Genomic DNA, 21,111 nt, shown 5'->3' on the forward strand with positions numbered 1-21,111 from the left:
CTAACTCTTCCCCACCCCACCCTCCCTCAGCAAGGTGGTGTCCTTTCCAAGGGAGGGCCTGGAAGTCCTAATGGTCTTCAAGATCCAAAGGTCACTTCACCAAGGTTTCAAAGTACATCCAGGTGCAACAATGGAAAAAAAAAAAAGGCAGTAAAGCCTAACATTTTTCAGCTGCTACATATCATGCCCTGCCGATGATTACTTTAACCTTGAGTGTTAAGGTGGCTGCAGACAATTTATTCATAGGCAAACCGGTTATGCATACATTTGCATAATTACATCCAGTGTCTGATTATACTCTCCCAGGCCCTGGTGTGTTTTGTTATCCATTTCAGGCTGCAGCATGATCTACCTTCTTTCCTCCTCTATTTCTGAACTCGGAGTAAACAGTGCAAGAAAGGCACATCCTGCTGCCACAGAAGCCTCAGCCCTTCCAAATCTGATGCTGGCTCCCCTTCAATGCCTCATTTTTCCTATTTCTTTCTTTGGTCTCCTTTGCCCATTTCTGGTGCTTAGAACTACGGCCAGTAAATAGAAGCCAGTCTGTTCCTTACTAGGTTGATTTAATATGGTGAAAACCAGACTGCCTGTGGCTTAAATGAAAAAAAAGAGTGGGGAGGCATCAATGATGTGAACTAGATTTTTCTTTTAAAGGGTCATAGCATTGGGGCTCACTAAAGAATTGGGGGAAGAGGCATTCTGTGACCTTCAAGACATTTTCCTATGTTGCTGACATTTTTTTCCTTAATTTTCTACTTCAGTATTGGGAACAACTGCTAAATAAACTCCAACTTGTTTAGACAAAGCATGCCAATTTTCCATCATAATACTTTCCAAGATGTACTACTGTATGCACGGACCTTAAGGACTTGTATAAAACCCAGAGTTGCTGGAACCTTAGAAACAAGTTTTAGAAATAACGTCTGTGGAGTCTGAAGTGGTAAGAGTACAAACAGTTCACAGAGTTAAAGCAGTAAGTCTTACTGGTGAATTTTCAGAAGTCACTGAGAATAAACCAAAAACAAGGGAAAGTAGGTTAAGAAAATATTTCAGACAGGAGTGAAGCTTCTGAACAAAAGGAAATATGCATGTATGACAGGGAGTTTAATATAAAAGGGATATCTGGGGGAAAAAATTAATATTCACAAACGTCACTGCAGTGCAGAAGTGCTCTATAACAGAGGTTAGCAAGTCAAGATGGAAGATCCCACGGCTCACGCATCACCCTGGTCTCCCAGGACAGACCGTGCCAACCTCTCGGACGACTCTGGGGCTTAGGGATCAGAAAGTACAGGTTCAAAGGTACAGGTGACGTGGCCAATCTGTTTGTAAACCCAGAGTGAGCCCAGGTTGTAAACAGCATTTACAAATAAAATATTATCCAGCTCGTGTTGACAGAAATGGAAAGGGTTTAAAAAAAAAAAAAGCACTTTAGAAGATTGAAAGATTCAGACAAACTGAGAGGAGTGATAACGTGAATGTTTATCATTGTTTATCAGAAATCCATAAGTCCAAGCCATTACTGTCAGTGAAGTTTTACAGAAGGCAAATCCATATTTTATAGGTGGCATGGCTCCACATGACTGAGAGATTACAATCTGTGGCATGTCCCCTCTTCTAATAAAATCTAATTTAAACTACACAGGATTACAGACATATACTAGCTTTACTCAGAAAGGAAACTTACTTTTTAAGAATTTAATGTCACCCTTGTGCAGAGTTTCCTACTAAAACATGGTACTAATAGAAATGAACACTCTCTTTACACTTTTTAGTATCATCAATAATCTGGTCCAACACAGGCGGCAGGGACATGCGTGGCCCAGGCCTTGTTCCTAGTCAGCCGCTGCTGTTAGACCCCCTGTGGTGCATCACACAGAGGACAGTAAGAGTGGGGGCTCAAAAGGCCTAGGAGTGGCTGGTCCACAAGGGAAGAAGTGGGGCACGGATCCCCAGTAGCATCTGATTCTCTGGACACGGGGAGAGAAGCACATGAGCAAGCAGATCAGAAGCACCCTAAGATGGGCACTCGAGTTCCTATTCTCCTGGGGAAGGAAAGACAACTTCACCCCAACTAGAGAGAGAGGTGAAAGGAGGCTTGAAGCACCCTTGAAGCACACCCTTGATTATTCTGGAGCAGAGCTAGCCACTGGGCTACATTTGACAGGAATGGACACAAACCCCAGCAGTGTGCTGGCCTAACTTTCTACAGCCAGTGTCCACAAGCCAGAATGGGCAGATTTTCAGGGTTCCCTGGCTTGTTTCCATTTCATAATCGTGGGCATGCCCAAATGCTTGTTTCTACAGCTCACTCGGAGTTCATTCAAGGACAAGGTTAATCTTTACTAGAATATGAAGAAATCTTGAGTACAAATCAACTGCGTGTTGATAAACGTCATGATGAACCTGGATGGCTCCCTCTTTCAGCTGAGTGCTCCTCTTCTCACTCAACTGAATTCACCGTTCCTGCTGATCTGCTGTCATCCCACACCCAGACCCAGCGTAGGAGCACCGATTCAGCACCCTGGGCCTTGAGACAAATGGAAATGTTTTCTGACCGGGCCCAGGGTTCTTGTCCTCACTTCTGGTCAAAACTGCTCTCGAGGAAAAGGCGCGATTTGCCAGCAGCTGGCTCGCATACACGGCACATATCAGATTTGTCCTTCCTCAGTCCCAAGCTCCCCAGCTTTGCCTCTCCTCCTCTTCCTTACCATTGAAGAAAACTACGTTGCCTGTTATCTACAATCCAGACCCCACTGGCTTATTTTCCATTCCCTCCAGCCCATCTCAGGCAGCCGGTCCCGTGGCACTGCAACTCTGTTTCCCAGAGCTCGCCTGGCCTGGGCTGGACATCTCATTACCTGACCCCCAGTGAACAAGTGCCTCTTTTCAGTTCTAGACTAACATACTAAAGAGAGGCACCATCTCTGGGGGAAAGTCCCAGCCTGACAAGACTTGGATCACCACACTATCAGCATCTGCCTCTCTTTTGCTCCATTCTCATCATCACTCACTTTTTAGAAGGATCACACATTTGGTTACAAGTCCTAGTAAAAATCAGAGATGTGCTTCCAGGTCCGACCAGGTTCCTGCTAAATTCTGAAGAATGTCAATGACCTCCAAGCTTTTGTCAGACTGTGAAACGGCCTAGCCTTGGAAAGTCAGGGCAGAGAGAAGGAAGTTTAGGGAGTATGTAAAATGCAGACTCTCACGCGGCTGCACAGCAGAGAACGACTCCTCCTTGGAGACATTTTCCAATATGCGTCAATAACCTCAGGGACAAAGACATTCTCCCCGACAAGGGTGAAAAATGCCTTATCAAACGTTATTTCATTCTTTAAAACAAAATTTGGAGATAAATTATAAATACAAAAGATTTTAAATATTTTAATGATTAATATTCTATTTCCTATTTTATCTTCTGCCGTTTTATTACCTACTTGAACATTTTTCCATTTCTTTCTAATCTATAGTTTTAAAAAAATAAAAATTATCTATTAAATAAAATTATAACATATTTCTGAATTATCCTCCCCTCCCCAAAATTAAACACCTAGCTGACCCCTGTGAGTCACCCAAAGGACTAAGACACAAGATGCTTGTTTTTCAAGTGTGACAACTGCGGCAGAAGCATTATCTGGCAGGGATACTGTTTATGTCATGGGTTCCCTTCTCCTTATTATAAAGGGAGCAGGCAGTGCCCGTTTCCATCTGAGAAGGACAGCGTTTGAGTGCCACTGAGGCACACAGTGCTGGCTGGGGGAGCTACGCTGGGTGCAGGGTCTGAGTCCCGTCCTACCACTGCATCTCTGGGTACTACTCATGTGTCTTTCTCTCCCTCTTCCCAGAACACTTGGAAGCGAAGCAGAGGTAGGAAAAACAGTTATGTTGTACTTTCAAAGTCCATGACCTTGTACCTAACAATCTGACTACATTGTACCTGAGACACGGCATGAGCTATACAAAGATAAAGGAGTAAAGATGAATGGTTTCTCCCGACTAAGAGAGTCAAAAGAAGCCTTATGTCACATTGTGGCTATTTTAAACATGTTTGGAAATTCCATGAAACCCTGCGTATTGGGGAGCCAAGTCTATGGCCCTTTCCCTTGAATGTTGAGTGGGCTTGTGACCCACTTGTAACGGACAGAATGGAGTGGAAATGAAACTATGAGACTTTCAAGGCTAGGAAGTCTGTCTTTTCCCTAGAACACTCACTTTTGTAATTCTCACTCCCCTGAGGCTGTCATGCTGTGAGGGAGCCCCAGATGAGGTTCCACTCAAGCCAGCAGTGACCAGGAGACTTGTGACTGAAGACTCTACTAGCAGATTCCAGCCCCCAGCCAACGAGCCCTCCCAGCTGAAGCTCCAGAAATTGTGGAACACAGACAAGCCATCCCCCCACTGCCCTGTACAAATTCCCAACCCAGAATCCATGAGCATAAGAAAGTGATTGTTTTAAGCCATTAAGTTTTGAGGTAATTTGTTATGCAATATTAAACTCATCCACTTTGATGTCCATATATGTTTATAGTATGAAGTTTTTCAGTAAACTTTCATAAATTCCTCCTGCACTATAAATAGCCAGGAGGTAACGGAGCAGAAGTGTGCACGCTGGTACTCAAAACGAACGGTTAACGTATGCCTGAATAAAGGGTTCTATTTTCTACATGCACTTAGTGCATGCCTTTTCCCTCGAAGCCATCCAACAAAGTAAGGCCTCTCTGAATTTTTAAATCTAAACTTACTTTTGTAGAAGCTAAAAATGTAACCAGATTCCTAGAGGATAAAGATCAACCGAAACTGTTAACCAACAGCAATGCAGGTACCTTGTCTTACACTTTAGACAGAATTAAGATTTTTAATAATGCTATCCCCAAAGTTGTAGAGAATCGCGGGGAGATTTTTAAACACACACATGCAACAGTCTTTGGGGGATGGTTTAGGTATGGCGGAACCTAAAGCCACAGAGTAAGCAAATTAAATAACCTTTCAGAGGATCTCCACATGTAACCAGGTTTCCACCCCTCTTTGGTATCTGTTTACAAATACACAATGGAATAAAGTTCCAGCAGGGGAATCAATTTACAGGTGGGTCTGCCTATTTGAAAACTACTATCTACATATATAAAAAGCATTTGATGCATTTCAGAAAATGCAACTCATTTTTAAAGTTAAAAATATGTTTAAAAGTAATGTTGATTTGTAAAACTATGTAACAGAAAGACTGAAAACAAATTTTTTTAAAGCCAGTTTTCCTTCTTTATTAACTTACATATCTTGATAAAGCCGTCCTCAGTACTTAGGAAGATGAATCTTCTATTTCCTGCTAAGGAACTTAACACATCCATGGCCAATTCTATACATATAACTCACACATACTCCAATTAACTCAGGCTACAGTATTTTCCCGCCAGGAGTAATTCTGTAGCCGATGGGGAAGGTGTCTGCTCTGACTAACATTTCCAATTACCCCGCCACTGACAACCCTGGAAGCTGGTATTGCCAACACTGGCACTTATAAACGAAGTTGGTTCATATTTTCAATTGCCTTCTAATTAATAGATTGGAAATGATCCCTCCTGTTCTTCTTCATGACAGCTTCATTCCTGGCACAAGACAACGAGAATGGCTAACACAAGGCATTAGAATCCATGGTGCACTGACTCCCTTTGATCATGTGACTTGTAACTCTTCCCGATGTTTTCCTGATCTATGGTCCCTTTCCACTGACCTCCTGCTGTCATAGGTCCTTTCGCAGCCATGCCTGCTGCCTTCCTGAGCTCCTCTTACTAGGTTTACTAACTGCCTGCTAAGTAAGTTACATGAATTTGGTTATCAGTTGTCATGTGTTCCTGGCCCATGGCTGCTGGATCCAGACATGGGCTGAGTGATTCTGGGCTGGGCACTCTCTGTAACAGCACAGTTCAACCTGTCAGAAATGCCAACGATAAATCAAATAAAAAAATCAAGTTGCATTGGCCAACTGAACTACCGCCAGGCTCCAAGATTTAGTCTGCCAGTACGTCTAAATTTAGAAGTAGTTCCAGCACTGGCCAACCCTAGGCAACATCAAAGATAAATGTTGGCTTGAGAAATAAAAGAGCATGTATGTGTTCAGCATAACCATATATAAGAAGGGGTTCATAGCAGAGAGAAGGGGCACTCTACATCTGGGTGGATTCAGAAGTTCCTTGTGACAACCATCACTCTCCCCTCAGCGATGCCTCTTTCATTTTACTGAGCACTCTGGCGCAGAGGAACTTTCCACGGTAAGAGAAGGGGGTGGGATAGTTTGCGGTTGCATGTTACTAAACAAATACCGCACGCATTTTATCCCTGGCACACGAGTTTTTTCTATTAGTGGAAGAGACTTAGCTACCTGCAATAGCCAAAGATGATCACCAGGTCCTCTGATTTAAAACAAACCAACCTAACATTCCTATATATTCTAAATATGGAGGTTCATCTGATGTCTGGTGCTTCGATAAGATCGGTATGTTGAGATCATCCCAGGGAAAGGAAAGGAAAGAACAACAGGCAATTTTAGAAAAGGCAGCCCGTACTATTTACAAGTGAGCCAAGGAATGGATGGGCTCAGTCCACCGACCTAGCCAAGGCCCAAGGTGGCCACCTTCCAGCTGGCAACCAACAAGCATGACAAACATGAGTTGATAAATTAGGTGCCAAGGACCAAGATGGTATTTGTAATTGAGCCTCAGCCGGAAACTGCCTACAAAGTCTGCTGCCCAAACACATAACAACACCATCCGGCACACATGTGACAAAAATGGCAAACAGCAAGGAAAGAATCTACTTCAGGTGTGCAGATGTCTGGGGCTGAGGTCCCTAAGAGGGAGGGGCTCCTTTTAACTCAGACCTGTCTGAGTTATTGAATCCTTCCTGGCCAAGTTTCCTTCAATGGGAGGTGTAGTACAGGAAGTTATTCCCCTGGCTCTCTGAAACCACCTTGGACGTGGCAGCAAAGGTCTGTGATGTGGCGAAACACAGCCTCTCCACCAGGTCACGGATGCAGCTTAAGGCACTTGTGTGAAAAATGGCTTCTGATGGACAGAGCGCCAAATGAACCTGGGACCCCACTCTCCAATCTCCATGAGGGGATTTCTGGAAAATGACCAAAAGAGCACGTGGGCCTGAGAAAGTGTCACCTTCCCCCTACATTTCAGCCAGGCATTGCCGACGGGTTGGGGAATGGAAACTGGCATTCCTGGTTTTCTCCTCTGGACCAACATGTTATGCAACCTGAGGCAGCAGGGCATCCTCTCATCCTCAGCGAGGCTCTTCTCTTCCATTCTGTGGGACCCAATAAGTCATTCTGCTTGCTGACTCTCCAGTTCCCTCTGAGAAGAGGTGCTCTCTAACCAGAAAAGTCACGTGCAAACTCACTCATGCCAAGAAGCCTTCTGAAAGATTATCAATACTAACTACTCAACACCTAAGCTAAACAGGAATCTGATTAACAAACCAGTGACCCAGCACCTCCTTTGGGGTCAGCTCAATCCCTAAATGAACTAAGTTGGCTCCTCCTGAATTAGATGTCCAAGAAGTGACAATCTGGGGCCTGCCACCCGCTCCAGGTTTCTGCAATAGGACTGCTGAGCGCAGCCTGGCTTGCGAACAGTTCTCCAGGGGCTGACGGGCTCTACCTGTTGCTGGCCTTCTCTGCTCTATTTCAAATTATACTTCGCTTGATTGCTGCAGTATTTATTTCATTCTTAGTCCACTATGTTTTACAGCTGCGTTGGCTCATTAGTCACCAGGAAAGCCAGACGTGCAATTCCTTTTTGGGCTAGCTGAGTCACATGTGAGGAAGATTCCTGGGAATTCCACTAGTCATAGCCCACAAAGCTATTTTTCTGGTTCTTTAATATATTTCCTACATGTCATGTCCGGAAGCTAAGCTAATGGCAAATTAACATCTATATATAGCATTGACATCCGTTTTTGTTTAGTTCAAATACGAGACACTAACCTTAGGGCTCCTGGTTAAGTTCCTGACAGAAGAACGTCATATTCCTTCTATACAATCCTTCTAATTGTTGATTTCTCCTACCCCAGATCTTAACATGTGCTTAGGTGACATGAAACAATCATGACACTGAATGTGCTATTGCTCAAGTTATCTCATTCAATCTTAACCTGCCTGTGAGGTAACTGACACTGTTTTTCAAGAGAAGAAGCTGAGGCTTCGGGATTAAATTATTTGCTTGACTATTAGGGGCTGGCCTGGTGGCCGAGTGGTTAAGTTCGCGCGCTCCGCTTTGGCAGCCCAGGACTTTGCTGGTTTGGATCCTGGGTGCAGACACGGCACCACTGATCAAGCCACGCTGAAGTGGCATCCCACATAGCACAACCAGAAGGACCTATAACTGGAATATACAATTATGTACTGGGGGTCTTTGGGGAGAAGAAGGAAAAAAAGAAAAACGAAGATTGGCAACAGATGCTAGCTCAGGTGTCAATCTTTTAAAAAAAGTTAATTTATATTTAAAAAAAAAAAAAAAGCAGAGACTATCAATCCAGGTGCCTTTAGGTGAACACCATGTCCCTGATACATACCATCAATACGAATCCATGCCACATACTCACAGCAAGACCTGAGGAGACCCGCATTTGCTCTGAGTAACTAGCTGCAATGGCATCAGTTAACACATCTGTATGGCACAAACTAAAACAACACCTGAGAGTAGAACTCACAAGAAGTTAAGTTTCCACAAATACTTCCTTTACAGAACTTATGTGTTCTAAAATCGAAAAGAAAGTTCCTGTCTGAGTGTGAAGTTTGCCCTTTTTCTCATGTTTTCAAGGAAAAGGTCAGATCATCCACTCCTTCAAACAGATGGGGCAAGCCTTTCTGTGTAAATCAATCCAAAGGTTCCTAATTCTTTTTCCTAAAAGCCCCTCCCTACCCGACAGGCCTCCATCACCTCAATCCTTCCCTCTTAGCTTCTTCCAGAGAACAAGTCCCACCTCTACCAGATACCTCTGTGTCGTCTAGCAGAGAAGGAACAGGAGGGGCCATTAGCTCAAGTGTGCCCACAGAGGGGACAAGGGCAGAGCAAAGGGATTAACTCTGGGGCGGCCATGGGGTAGTGGGTGTTAAGCACTATCTCCACCTTCCTGACCCCACCCCACACCCACTCTCTCCACTGTGGGAAACAACCTCCACCTTGAGAAATCTAGCATCTAGGCATTGTTTCACCATTAAAAAGTTAAGAAACTTTTCTCCTATTCATAATTCTGGATTAAACTAAAACTCAATTCATAATAAGTTCTTTTTTTTTTTTTTAAGTCAGCATGAGGTGTAATACACAAATCTAGCAGGAAAAAAAAAAACCTCTTCCAAGGCTTTGGCCCTACTTTCTGCCAGCCTTCAGGACTAGGACTTGTAAATTAAAGTGTAAACAAGGGGGCAGAGGCGCATTGTGATCCCAAAGAAATTAAAAGGGAGTGACGGCTCATCCAAGAGTCAAGTAGAGAAGTGCTTGAAGATGGCCTTGTCCTTTTCGGATGGGGCACCTCCTGGAGGAGGACACAGTGGCTAAAGGTCTACAGAAATGCAGGGCCAGTTGTCAGGCCCCATTCTCTCAACACTACAACTCATCTAAGTCACCACAACAGGGGCCACACCTTTCCAAGTCATGAAAACTGATGTGTTTCGGGGGTAAATCCCAACTGATGGCCATAGCTGACAAGCCAGTGACACCTGTGTGCTCCATTTTTAGCTGCCCACTACCATCTCAGTCATAGTTACTTGCCACACTGATTTAAAAATTAAGGGATTGCCTAGTTACGATTATTAACGGAGAAAAGTAGGCAGCTGACCCTTTTGCAAAACCGCTAGTGAGTAATTTTCAGGGGAATCCCATGGAACAGTGACGTGCTGGCAATGACAATGAATTTAAGAGGGAGGGTGTGGCAGCTCCCCCCACCCCTGTAACATGTCTCTGTTTTCTGCTCCCACCAGGGTCACACCCACCTCTGGAGAGCAGGGGGTTCTCGTGGAGGTCAGCTCAGCACAGCACTCCCAGTCTCAGCGCAAACAAAGGCCGCGTGCTCCCCAGTCTCCCTGCTGCTCCTTCCTTCGTGAAGCGAAGGTCTTTTCCTAAGAGGCCTGACAGCAGGACTTGATGCCCTGTGATCTTATTCTACCAACACTTTTGAAATTCTACACTAACTGTTTTACTGGAACGGTGATTAAAAAGTAAACAAAAGCATCAAGTATCCGGGAACGCTACCCAGTGCCTTTACAGAAACAGCAGGTGCCAGGGCAGAAACGGGGCAGGCTAGTACTCCTGAACACAACCTTCTTCAAGACTGCGTGGTACCCGTCTCCCTCTCAGGCGGGCTTTGCTCCTCTGTGCACCCTACAATCTTTCTGCCCTTTAAGTTTGTTTCTCTAGCCCTCTGGATGACAGGGAAGCTGCGGGTGCGTGGCTGGAACGGATGAGCTCGGGCTCCGGAAAAGGTTAGGGTGGAGTGACTCCAGCAAAACACCCTCTCCATCTCCTGCCCTCCCCCACCTTCCCCTCCATAGGGCAAGGTCTAGAAACAGTCCCCGGTACCAGGTACACCTGGCTCCAGAAACTACCAGCAGGTTTCGGGGGGAGAGGGAGAGCCAGAGCCTCGAGTGCTCACAGTTCCTGCCTATCAGATGATGATGTTCTCTGCTTGTATATTTGATTTTCTTCCTTGAAGCCAAATTCTGAGTAGCATGGGAATGGGGGAGGCAAAAATCTCAAGAGGCTACTGATCCCCAAGCTAGCCCCAAATTTAGAAACACAGACTGTCAGACTGCTTGGTCAGAAACTTAACTTCTGAAATGAGAGGATGAGCAGGAATGAACTGGTTACTATTGCTTACATTCTCATTGCCAGGAAACCCAATGGCATCATTTTTTAATCTTTTTAGGGAGACTGGAAAGGAGGGAGATATAACAAAAAGAAAAGAAGCTACTGGATGGAAAAATTTTAGAAGCACACGGCTAAGTTCGTTTTATTTATGTCTGTTCAAAAGTACAAGAGGAGAGCGTTACATTAGCTTTTTCAGCGACTGGAGCAAGGACATTCTGTTTCCTATGTCATATGACAGTGTACAGTGCTGAGGCTCGGAGGGGTATGCTCCATAAATGCTGAAATAAATAGGAAATGAACAGCCCAAACAACAGTGAAAAGGATCCTAAAATATTCTCTTGTCAGAAGGGACAATTCTAAATAACCAGTTCCAAGACAGTGTAAACGATGTCAACATACACGAGCTGATGGGTAAACTGAGGACAAGGAAGGTCAAGCTGCCCATGTAAAACCTGGAACAGAATCCACATCTCCTAATCTTGCTGTTCTTTCAATTATCCTCAGCTTCCAGGGAGCCCACTGTACCTAAAGGCACCCAGGGAGTACTTCACAGAGTTGGGGGTCCAGAATTTTTTCTAGAAGGTGAATATTAAGCCACAGAATATAAAAAAATTCCTGTGTTGGCAAAAGGCCTAAAGGAGGTGAGAGTCAACTAACCCAGAATTTCCAGTAAAGCTTCACAGAGCCAGCACCAGCAGGAGGCCGAAGATGGGAGAGAACGCAAAGAGGAAGGGGAAGAATCGAGATGGGAGCGAGGAAAAGATGGAGGGAGAGCAGGCAGGGGAAAGGCAGGAGAAGGCCAAAAACAAACCACTGAACTCTGTGATGACCAGTCCACAGTGCGTCCTATTGATTAGGAATGGTCATCAGACACAGCTTCTCTATTTCGTCTGAGGCTGAAGCATATTTCCCCCCAGCATCATGCCAGGACACTTTGAACCCAAATTCAGCAGGAAGGAGGCCAACAACTGAGTCACAATCACCATTCCCTGCAGCACCTGGGTTTTCCCGGGAGGTTTCCCATTCAAGTTCTCAACCTCTCTGACCTTACTTAATTTATGAGGCCATGGTCCAATGCAGAGAAGCAGCAAAAACACAGGACACACACACACACAAATGCACATACACATTGTGCCCTGACAGGGCATCTGAAACAAAAAAAAAGGCTCCTCTTTACTGGTAAATTCTATCTTGATATAAAATCTTGAGATACGAGCAAAGCATCAGGTCAGGGCAACAAACCCAAACACTTTAAAACAGACTTTAATGAAACTCTCACTCATCCTTATGAAGGAAGAGGAGAAGAGAAGACAGCACTATGTGCTCACAGGTCAGCTAGGTTCTTTTCCAACTTTCTTGACTGCCCATAAAATGTCTTCCCCAAGAGCCATAGGGATGGTTTCACTTGTAATCAAACCACGTTAAAATGAAATCCACCTAACATGTAAAATAAAGCAGGTAAGTCTGAGATTTCACCACTCTGGACATAGGAACTATTCATGAGGATCCTAAGAACAATAGATCGTTGTCTTTGGTAACTTGGAACTCTAGCTGTTCAGATGCAACCCAGATGGGAAAACAGGCTTCTGCAGAAAGTGATCAAGGGCTCCTTTCTCACATCAAAATTTCATCATGAGAATTTCATCCAATTCCATTTTACATTTGGTTAAAATATTTTTTTCCACACTGGACAAGTCACTTTTTGCTTAAGCCTGTGTTCTGGATCTTTCAACCCCCCTAAAATTACGTACAAAGACTAGTTAACTTGTGTTTCTCCCCAAATTCGTTTTCTAATCTTAAAATCCTTCGTCAGTTTGCCCAGTCACAGAAAGACAGAATAAAGCAAGGGCAAATGAATGAAGAGAATTAAGATCTACAAGAACAAAAAGATATAGTTGCTTTTTAGAAATGAAAGGCTTTTGCATCCAGTGTTTTCTGCCTGAGATTCTGTGTGTAGTGTTACCAAGGCCAGAAATGCTCTGGGTCACCATTCAGCACAGAGTGGCCTTGAGAAAAAGAGACTTGGCCAGAGATACTATCCAAGGGTCTCTGGTGACAGAAACAGCAAAGGGGACACCTGTTATAGGACGGTCTAACCCACAGGGCCATCACATCTGGGTAGAGAGAGACCTCCAGGTACTGCTCCACTCTCCCACAGAGAACACTCAACAGTGTGACACCAAAGCACACACACGGCATTCAAGAAGAAACAAATTATGCTTCCCAAGACATGGTGTGCTTCACTTATCAAAATCATCTATGCAGCATGGTGCTGGGCAGTCAGGATCACAAAGCTGTCAATTCTTAATACTAACTAATGGCTGGCTAGACACTAGGGACTCCAAAATAGATAAGACTCCGTCTTTTCTTTCAGTAGTATTTCTCGCAAATAAGCCAAGTAAATATATTTTAATGCACAATTCATTACACTACTTCAGTCCATCTTCATTTCCTTAGTCAACAACTACTGGTTTAAATTTTTCTCTACTTACATTTTTTTTCCATGTGTTTAGCATATCTTAGAATAAAATGTTATTTGTTCAGCAATTTTATTTTTGAAATGGTGTTTCAGATGAACATGAAAATATGCTTACCTCATCCCATTCTAAAAGGTAGTTGGTGATTTTTGAACCATTGTCAATTGGTGCCTAAAAAGAACCAATAAAATGAGATTAGAGAAAGTTGTTCACAGACGAAACTTAGTAGCTATCCACTTGGTTCAAACACAAGGTCTCTGCCAGTCCTGCGCTCTCCCCTCAGGGGCATGACCCTGGAGAGCTCCTGCACTTCCCGGGTCAGACATTATCACAAACCAATCTTAATACAACACAACTGTACGGAGAGCTCTCACCATTAATAAATCATACCCCACAAAAAGCCAAACCTGCCTTCCCACCACCTCTACCTTTATACTCACACCGTGTCCTACTTCCTCTGCAGATAAAACTTTTAAAAGGCACTTTAAGTTCCAGAGTAGAGAGACAAATAAGGCAGCTGAGAAGCACAGGCATTGCATGGGGTCTGGTGGGGTAGAGCTGACTTAGCTAGGTTCAGAGTCAAGAGTTGAATATTTTTGTAACTTCATCCATACAGTTTTTTTCTTTTCTAAGTACTTAAAAACAGAAAGCTTTCTGTGGCAGTAAGATTCCTCTTTTTTTTAAAAAAAAACAACTGAGGAAAAATGGGATCCCCTGGAGAGATTACCAGCGGCAATCAGCCCTTCACATGTTAGCAAAAAGAAGTTTCATCATTTGCTTTCCTCTTAAAAGCAAGCTGAGATCTCCTTCACCGGGAAAATGGACCTTGACCATACGAAGGGGAGGGGAGAACTTTGGAGAAAAGAGTGCTTTGCTGGGTTAGACCTGCCAGAAAGGGGTGCTGCAGCAGGGTCCCACAGAGCACTAAGGCAGTGAGATCCAGATCAAGAAGAGGCCAGAGAGACAGGGAGAGGGAGGAGGGAGAGGAGGAGGAACTAAGAGGTGGCAGGGTGGTGGTGGGGGGGCAAGGTGGAGGTGGGGGAGGCGGGGGGGGCCAAGGTGAGGTGGAGGTCGGGGAGGCAACCAGAAAGAGGAGTAGGATGGTGTCTCCCTTTGCACCAAGGCCTGGGCCTGGCTCCTCCCCAGGAAAGAGCAGGAGCCCCACAAACTGCAGTGTCCAGCCCCTAGCAAAAGGCAGCTGGGTCACCAGAGCTACACCGAAGCCAGCTCAGCTGTTTGTCACATGTGGTCTGATGTTGGTTGCTTAATATCAATGTTTAATTTCTTGTTCCAAGAATGGGTCGGTGCGTAAGTAATTGGGAGAACATATGTCAATCACTTAAAGCACCTGGTCTTGGAGGAGGCACTCAGGCAACAGTAGCTGTTGCTTTATTATTGTTAATAATAAAACATCACCAGAGGCTCAGTAAAAATTAGTTAAATCAATAAAGAAACTCTTCTCCCTCTCCTTGCCTTCCTTCTTCCCCTTCCTTCCTTTTGAGTCATATAATCTCTGAGTCTCAAACACAGATTTCAGGTCAGTACCACATGTTCATCTAAACTGTAATTTCGGGCTTTTGTGGGCTCAATTTGGGAGACAGGAGAGGCATACATTTCAAGTTCTAAATAACAAACAAAATCAAAGTTTTAAATGGAACCCATTTCTAAGATAAGAACTACTTTCAGGATGCTCATAAATCCCTCTAGAGAAATTGCTCTTTAGTAGTTTCTTCCGCGATATCCTGCCACACTGAGTCTCTAATTCCTTGAGGGTGGGACACTGACTTCACTGTTTGTGTCGCCCATCTCCTGTTGCTGACTAATAAGAATTGGTTAGATGATCTTGAGCCCTCTCAGTGTCTTCGTGGATTCAAGGACATGTGGGCAGCCAGAGCATGGACCCTGTCCTTGTGCTCCCCAACTGGAGCACCGCGATCAGGAAATCCATCCTAAAGACATCTGAATACAAACTGAACTGAATCCAGAACTTTCAAGTTTGTACGTGACTAAATGGAACAAGAGTATGTTTCTGATTTACAATTAAATAAAGGGAGAAAGAAAATGTGAAACTTTTCTTCCTGATAAGAAAACTTTTTCTTGAAGTTGCTGTTCTGCCTGAGACCTGAATTTCATCCAGGTTTGAAGCAGAGCATGTATCAGTGATTCCCAACTTTAGGTTTATAAGACCCCGGGGTCCCTTTGGTAATCTTATATTTTCCAAACAAAATGGATTTTAACTCTTCCTTAGCAAAAGATATGTTTACATATGTCTACGTGTAAATATAGAACACATCTTAAAATGGATGTATATGCTCCAAGGACTTAAACGATGATGACCAGTTGGGTGTTAAAACTCTGAAAAGATGGGGAATCACTGACCTGGATTATCCCTGGAAGCCAGGAAGGAAAATAAAATAGTTCAGATTCTAAGCCAGCTTAAACTTTGTCTTTGTCTAAATAACACACTCAATGTTGGCCATTGGCTACAAGAATGCAGCTGCCCACATAAGAGGGGTCTACAGAAGCCCATGCTTGTTGCTAACCACTACTCCCAATTGCTTTCAGCAGCTCCCTAGATAAATAAATCTGATCCTTGGTCTAGGAACAAAAGGACAAAATATCTCTTCAACAATCATGGATCTCCCCAGACATCTTATTTCTTTCACACATTAGTATTCTCCCCAAATATACCACAAATCTTCATTATCTCTACCACTACAAAATTTACATTTTAAACTGTATTCTAAAACATATAGAAATAATTACTATAGAGGTTGATAACACAACCTACTATTTTCTTGCAAACACACAACGATGACTAATAGGCAAATGATACACCTTACGGATCTCTCTTTGATAGGAGTTATTTGTAGCGAGTAAATTGTATTTCATGAAAACTACTATCTAATTCAGACTTTAAAAAATAAATAGTAATCTTAACTGATCTAAGGCCTAATTCTTAAAAATTAATGAAGTCTTAACATAGTTTAGAACACAAAACATTCCAGGCAGTTTTAAACATTAAACATTTCACAGTCGCCACTGAGAGAAGCCAACAGAGCCAAAACCTACTTTACCTCTAAATTTTCTTTACAAAAGCTTTTTACTAAAGTCCTCCCATGTTTGTTGAAATGCATTAAACCATTAGAAAGTGATGAAATTTAGGTGTCTTAAGTATTTATCTCACTTATAAAGTACTGCTCATGATCCTAAGAGGTACCAAATTCCCCCACAAAAACTTGATTTGCAGTTCCCTCTCCCCACTGTGGCCTAATTTTTATAGACATGGCAACTTCCGATATCATAATAATTTGTTTCACATAGTTACTACATAGAAAACCAAACACCATCACCAAACTGGAATAGTGCTAAATAAATGTTTCAAATGGCTACAGACTTCAGACTGCTCCCAACATGCTAAGATACCCACCTTCCACTGCAGGGTTAGCGAACTTTTGCTCCTGTGGGCCAGCTTAGGTGGGAAGGGACACTCGGGGGCGCAGCTATGGGTGGTGAAGCTGACAGGCTCGGAGCAGGATCCCTTTACGGAATTGTACATGGCATATACTCTGAAAACAAACAAACAAATATAGTCAGTGGCAGTGGTCCATCACAGAAGACCAGGGTTATCATCTCAGCTTTGCCCCAGGGCTTTCCACAGAGGAAAATAATTTCTTATGTAGTGCACATCATGACTCTGATTCTTACTTACTGGCTTTGTCCTGACCTAACTATGGTCAGCATTTCCAGGGGACAATCATCCCAGCCTCAATGCATTCTCTCCTTCGGTTAATTGTCAGAACCACCCAGGCCCATTTAAGACAGGCAGGGTCTACTGACTGGAAAAGAAGATGTTAAATAAGAAAACATCCTTAATCCCCAGAGTCTTGTCCAAATATACATTCTAAAACCATCAAGCCACTCTCTGATTGACTATATCTGGAAAAAGGCTAAAAGTTGAGTCAAGGGTTAGGTGAGAAGGGACAAGAAGCAGTGAGGAGAGTCCACAAACTAAACAGATAGACAGAAGTACAAACAATGGGGTAGATACCATCTTTGAACTCTTTATAACACTGCAAAAATCTACGGAGAAATAGACACGTTTTATACATAGAAACGTGCTTGCTACCGCCAAGCCCATCTCTCTCTGATTCAACAAAAACAACGTTCAGGTACAGTTTATCCATGTGAACATTTAACTCTTGTACCTGGTACCAAGATTAAAGATATGCATTCTACACATTAAAATGCCTGGCTCAACACTGAACATATGGGCCCGATTTCTCCAGAGAAGCTGTGAAGAAAAAGCATATAATGTGCTATTATAAAACTACACTCCTTTCAAATAGCATAAAATAGGATTATATGTTGCTTTTTATCAAATTCCTTTCTACTTTCCCATTTTTTTAATATTGGGCATTAAAAAAATAATTTGAAAACATACTCTTTAAAAACACAACAAAGAAACCTTTGCTGCCTAAAAAAGATGCAAGATTTCAGCTACTTAAGAGTTGGTAAATACATCAAGCCTTTAATTATTACAACCCTTTATGAGGTCCCATTAAAGACAGAAGAAAACTCAGACTAGACAGATGAAATAAATTTCCCAAAGCCACACAACTAGAAAGTTGGATCAATTGTACTCAGGCATGGAAATCTAACCACTGTGCAGGATTGCCTACTGTCCTAACTCATTCTGCCGTTATGTTTCTCTAAACACCCACAATCCATTTCCTCTCAGTCTATCCAATGAACATAAACACCAGCTAAAGATAACATCATCATGGAAAACAGAACCTAATTAGGTGTGTGATATGCAAAGTCCTTTCTCCTCAAAGTCCATCATAAAAAATGTAGAGACTGGGGCCAGCCCGGTGGCACAGCGGGTTAAGTTCGAATGCTCCACTTCTCAGCAGCACAGGGTTCACTGGTTCGGATCCCAGGTGTGGACAAGGCACCGCTTGGCAAAAGCCATGCTGTGGTAGGCATCCCACATATAAAGTACAGGAAGATGGGCATGGATGTTAGCTCAGGGTCAGTCTTCCTCAGCAAAAAGAGGAAGATTGGCAGCAGTTAGCTCAGAGGTAATCTTCCTCAAAAAAAAAAAAAAAAAAAATGTAGAGAGGGCATACAAGTCAAAAGGACTAACAGACATGCCTACTTTCCATCCCAAAAGGTAAAATAGATATTTACTGGATATGTGACTTGTTTGCCTTATGGGAGGACAGGATGACATTGGATCCAAACAAAGGATGCTTATCGTTAGGACGCTCTTCACCCACCTGATGAAACAAATGCTCCCTTTTGCATTCAATATTAAGTAGGCATTTGATAATATGAAACTGAATGGTAGATTTGGCAAGACCATTTCCATGTATTAGGACAGGCTCACTGGGAGTAAGTTGCTTAAGATGAATCATATAACGTTCCAGACAGGGGGCAGGGTTCCAGTCTGAACTTTAATAGATCAGTTGAATTCTCCAAGTGGTGGCTCATGGGTTGCTATCTGGCCCAAGACATTTGTAGGGAGGAGGAAAGGAATATACTGTTTAAAAATATTACAGCCACCTATGAATTTAAAGGATATTAGGCAATGATCATCACAAAAAGAGACAAGCAGACATTACGCATACTTAATGAAAGATCATGCCACTATCTACAAAATTCTTGCCAGAAAAACTGACCCGCTATCTGATTAAGCCTCTTTACTACATTATAGGAAACACAGAACGTATTAAGCAACACTTACAGGAATGCAACCAGCCTAATTCACACTGTGGAAAATTCTATAGGACACAAAAAAATTATTCCAACAAATTGCAAGGGGAGAAAAAAGAGGAGGGAAAACCTACAGATTAAAAGAAATTTATGAGATATCAAATAGAATATTCAGACCATGTTTGAATTACAATTATTACAAAATGAAGAAACAAAACCTTCATTTTTAGGATGGTTGAGGAAATGGAAACAGTCTCTGGATTTAAAGGCATTAAGGAATTTATTATTATTTTTGTTTATTTTGGATGGACATGTGATGATGGTAATGTGGTTCACAGGTGAAATAATATGATGTCTGGACTTTACTTCAAAATATCTGTGGGTGGGAGGGGGGAAAGGGGGGAAATAAGAACCAAGGAAGAACCAAGGAAATAAGAAGTTGGGTGATGGGTATAGGAGAGTTCATTAAATTACTATCTACTTTTGACTATATCTGAAATTTTCTGAAATAAAAATTAAAAACTAAGCCAACATTGAAAAAAAATCTGGACATCTCTCATTTGAAAAATGAACCTCTGGCTTCTCTTAAAAACTAGGAGTTCTAGCAACACTGCACGGTAGTAAGTAGCTAAGATGAGAGCAGCTCCCCCTTTAGATGGGGCAGGTGCTGTCCAGTTCACAGTCCTCACCACTCCTTATTGTCTCCTCGGCCCTGAGGCTGCTTTTCAGCCACCTTTTACCCAATCCTCTTTATCCACTTAGATTCCCAGTAGGTATCTCATTTTGCAATCACTAGGGATTTCCTGAACAAATTCAGACTCTACTCAGGTAGACCAGGTCCTAAATGTGCACAAAAACAGTCAACACTAAAAACCCATGTGGATAACAGAGCAGAGGAGGCAGGAAAAGCGCCTGCAGAGTAGCAGCAACCACAGTTAGTTATCTGGGGAGGTTCAGACTCAGTCAAGTTCATTCTTTCTTTTTAGTGAGATTCACGGAATCACAAATCCATACTTATTAGGCTAGAGAAACATAGTGATGGAGGCTCCTGGCAGCCAGGATGGGAAGATGATAGTCAGGACAAAAGAATTTGACAGCCCAAGTAAAAATTTGAGGCAGCTGAAGATGGACAGTTGTATGGGCCAGAAGGAATTATTTTCCTTGTGGAAATATAAATGTGCTACATACAGGACCTAAAGGTTTATATGATATCTAAGTATCCCATGATTACATCTGCCAATTAAAATTATTCAGTAAACAGACAGCAATTAATTGCAATAACAATCACTTCCATTTTTGCCAATAACTTGTACAGAAAAGTCTCTGGAAATGACGCTATATTTTCAAGAATGTTGCAATAATGTTTTTCACATGACGGTGATCATCATGTGATATCATCACATGATAGGAGGATCAGTGTCTTAGGTTAAATAAATCAGCAAACAGTTCAGTTCGGTTTGCATTTATTCCAGCAAAGAAGAATACATTTTTCTAATGATATAATTAATCTTGTGTTGGGTTTTCACATTTGTTTCTGTTTACTGACTAAATGCTTATGAAACAGGTGCTCCAAGAATTTTAGAAATTTGCCTCCAACTTCCTCCAGCACATCTGTAACATGGTAGGAACCACAATTTCTAGTCAATAACCCCTATTTCATAACTCCACACTGAGCTGGGCAACCATATTTTTGGAAATTCTTCATCACATAATTTTTCTGGGAAATGCTATTACATGATATCATCTCTGGACAACTTCTTTGCCAAATTGTTTATGCCAATGACTGGAACACTGCTTCAAATTTTGTCATGAAATTGCTATCCATTCCATCATTCAAATTCCTGATTAGCCATCATTGACAAAAATATAAATTCTCAACTCCCACAGTAAAATGGTTATTTCAATGTCTGTATTAATTATAAAACTACCAATTAAAAGAGGAATACACTTTTCTTTGCATATGTATAAATATTATTTGTATAAGTAAATGAATATATAAATGTTTAGGTATATAACCTTAGATACTTGAGTATTATAAAATAGAA

General features: G+C 42.4%; 1 protein-coding gene across 5 annotated transcripts in view; it reads right to left on the bottom strand.

Moving 5' to 3' along the window:
- The window catches only part of FNDC3B (fibronectin type III domain containing 3B), a 330,867-nt gene that overhangs the window by 67,824 nt on the left and 241,932 nt on the right, over positions 1-21,111 (bottom strand). For all 5 annotated transcript variants that reach the window (XM_014866810.3, XM_014866812.3, XM_070509439.1 and 2 more), the window contains 2 exons: positions 16,779-16,917; positions 13,466-13,519 (listed from right to left, as the gene is read on the bottom strand). In XM_014866810.3, the coding sequence (XP_014722296.2) occupies positions 13,466-13,519; positions 16,779-16,917 (193 nt within the window). The remainder of the gene's footprint in view (positions 1-13,465; positions 13,520-16,778; positions 16,918-21,111) is intronic.

This window comes from Equus asinus, chromosome 5 (assembly GCF_041296235.1).
Source record: "Equus asinus isolate D_3611 breed Donkey chromosome 5, EquAss-T2T_v2, whole genome shotgun sequence".
NCBI classification, from domain to species: Eukaryota; Metazoa; Chordata; class Mammalia; order Perissodactyla; family Equidae; genus Equus; species Equus asinus.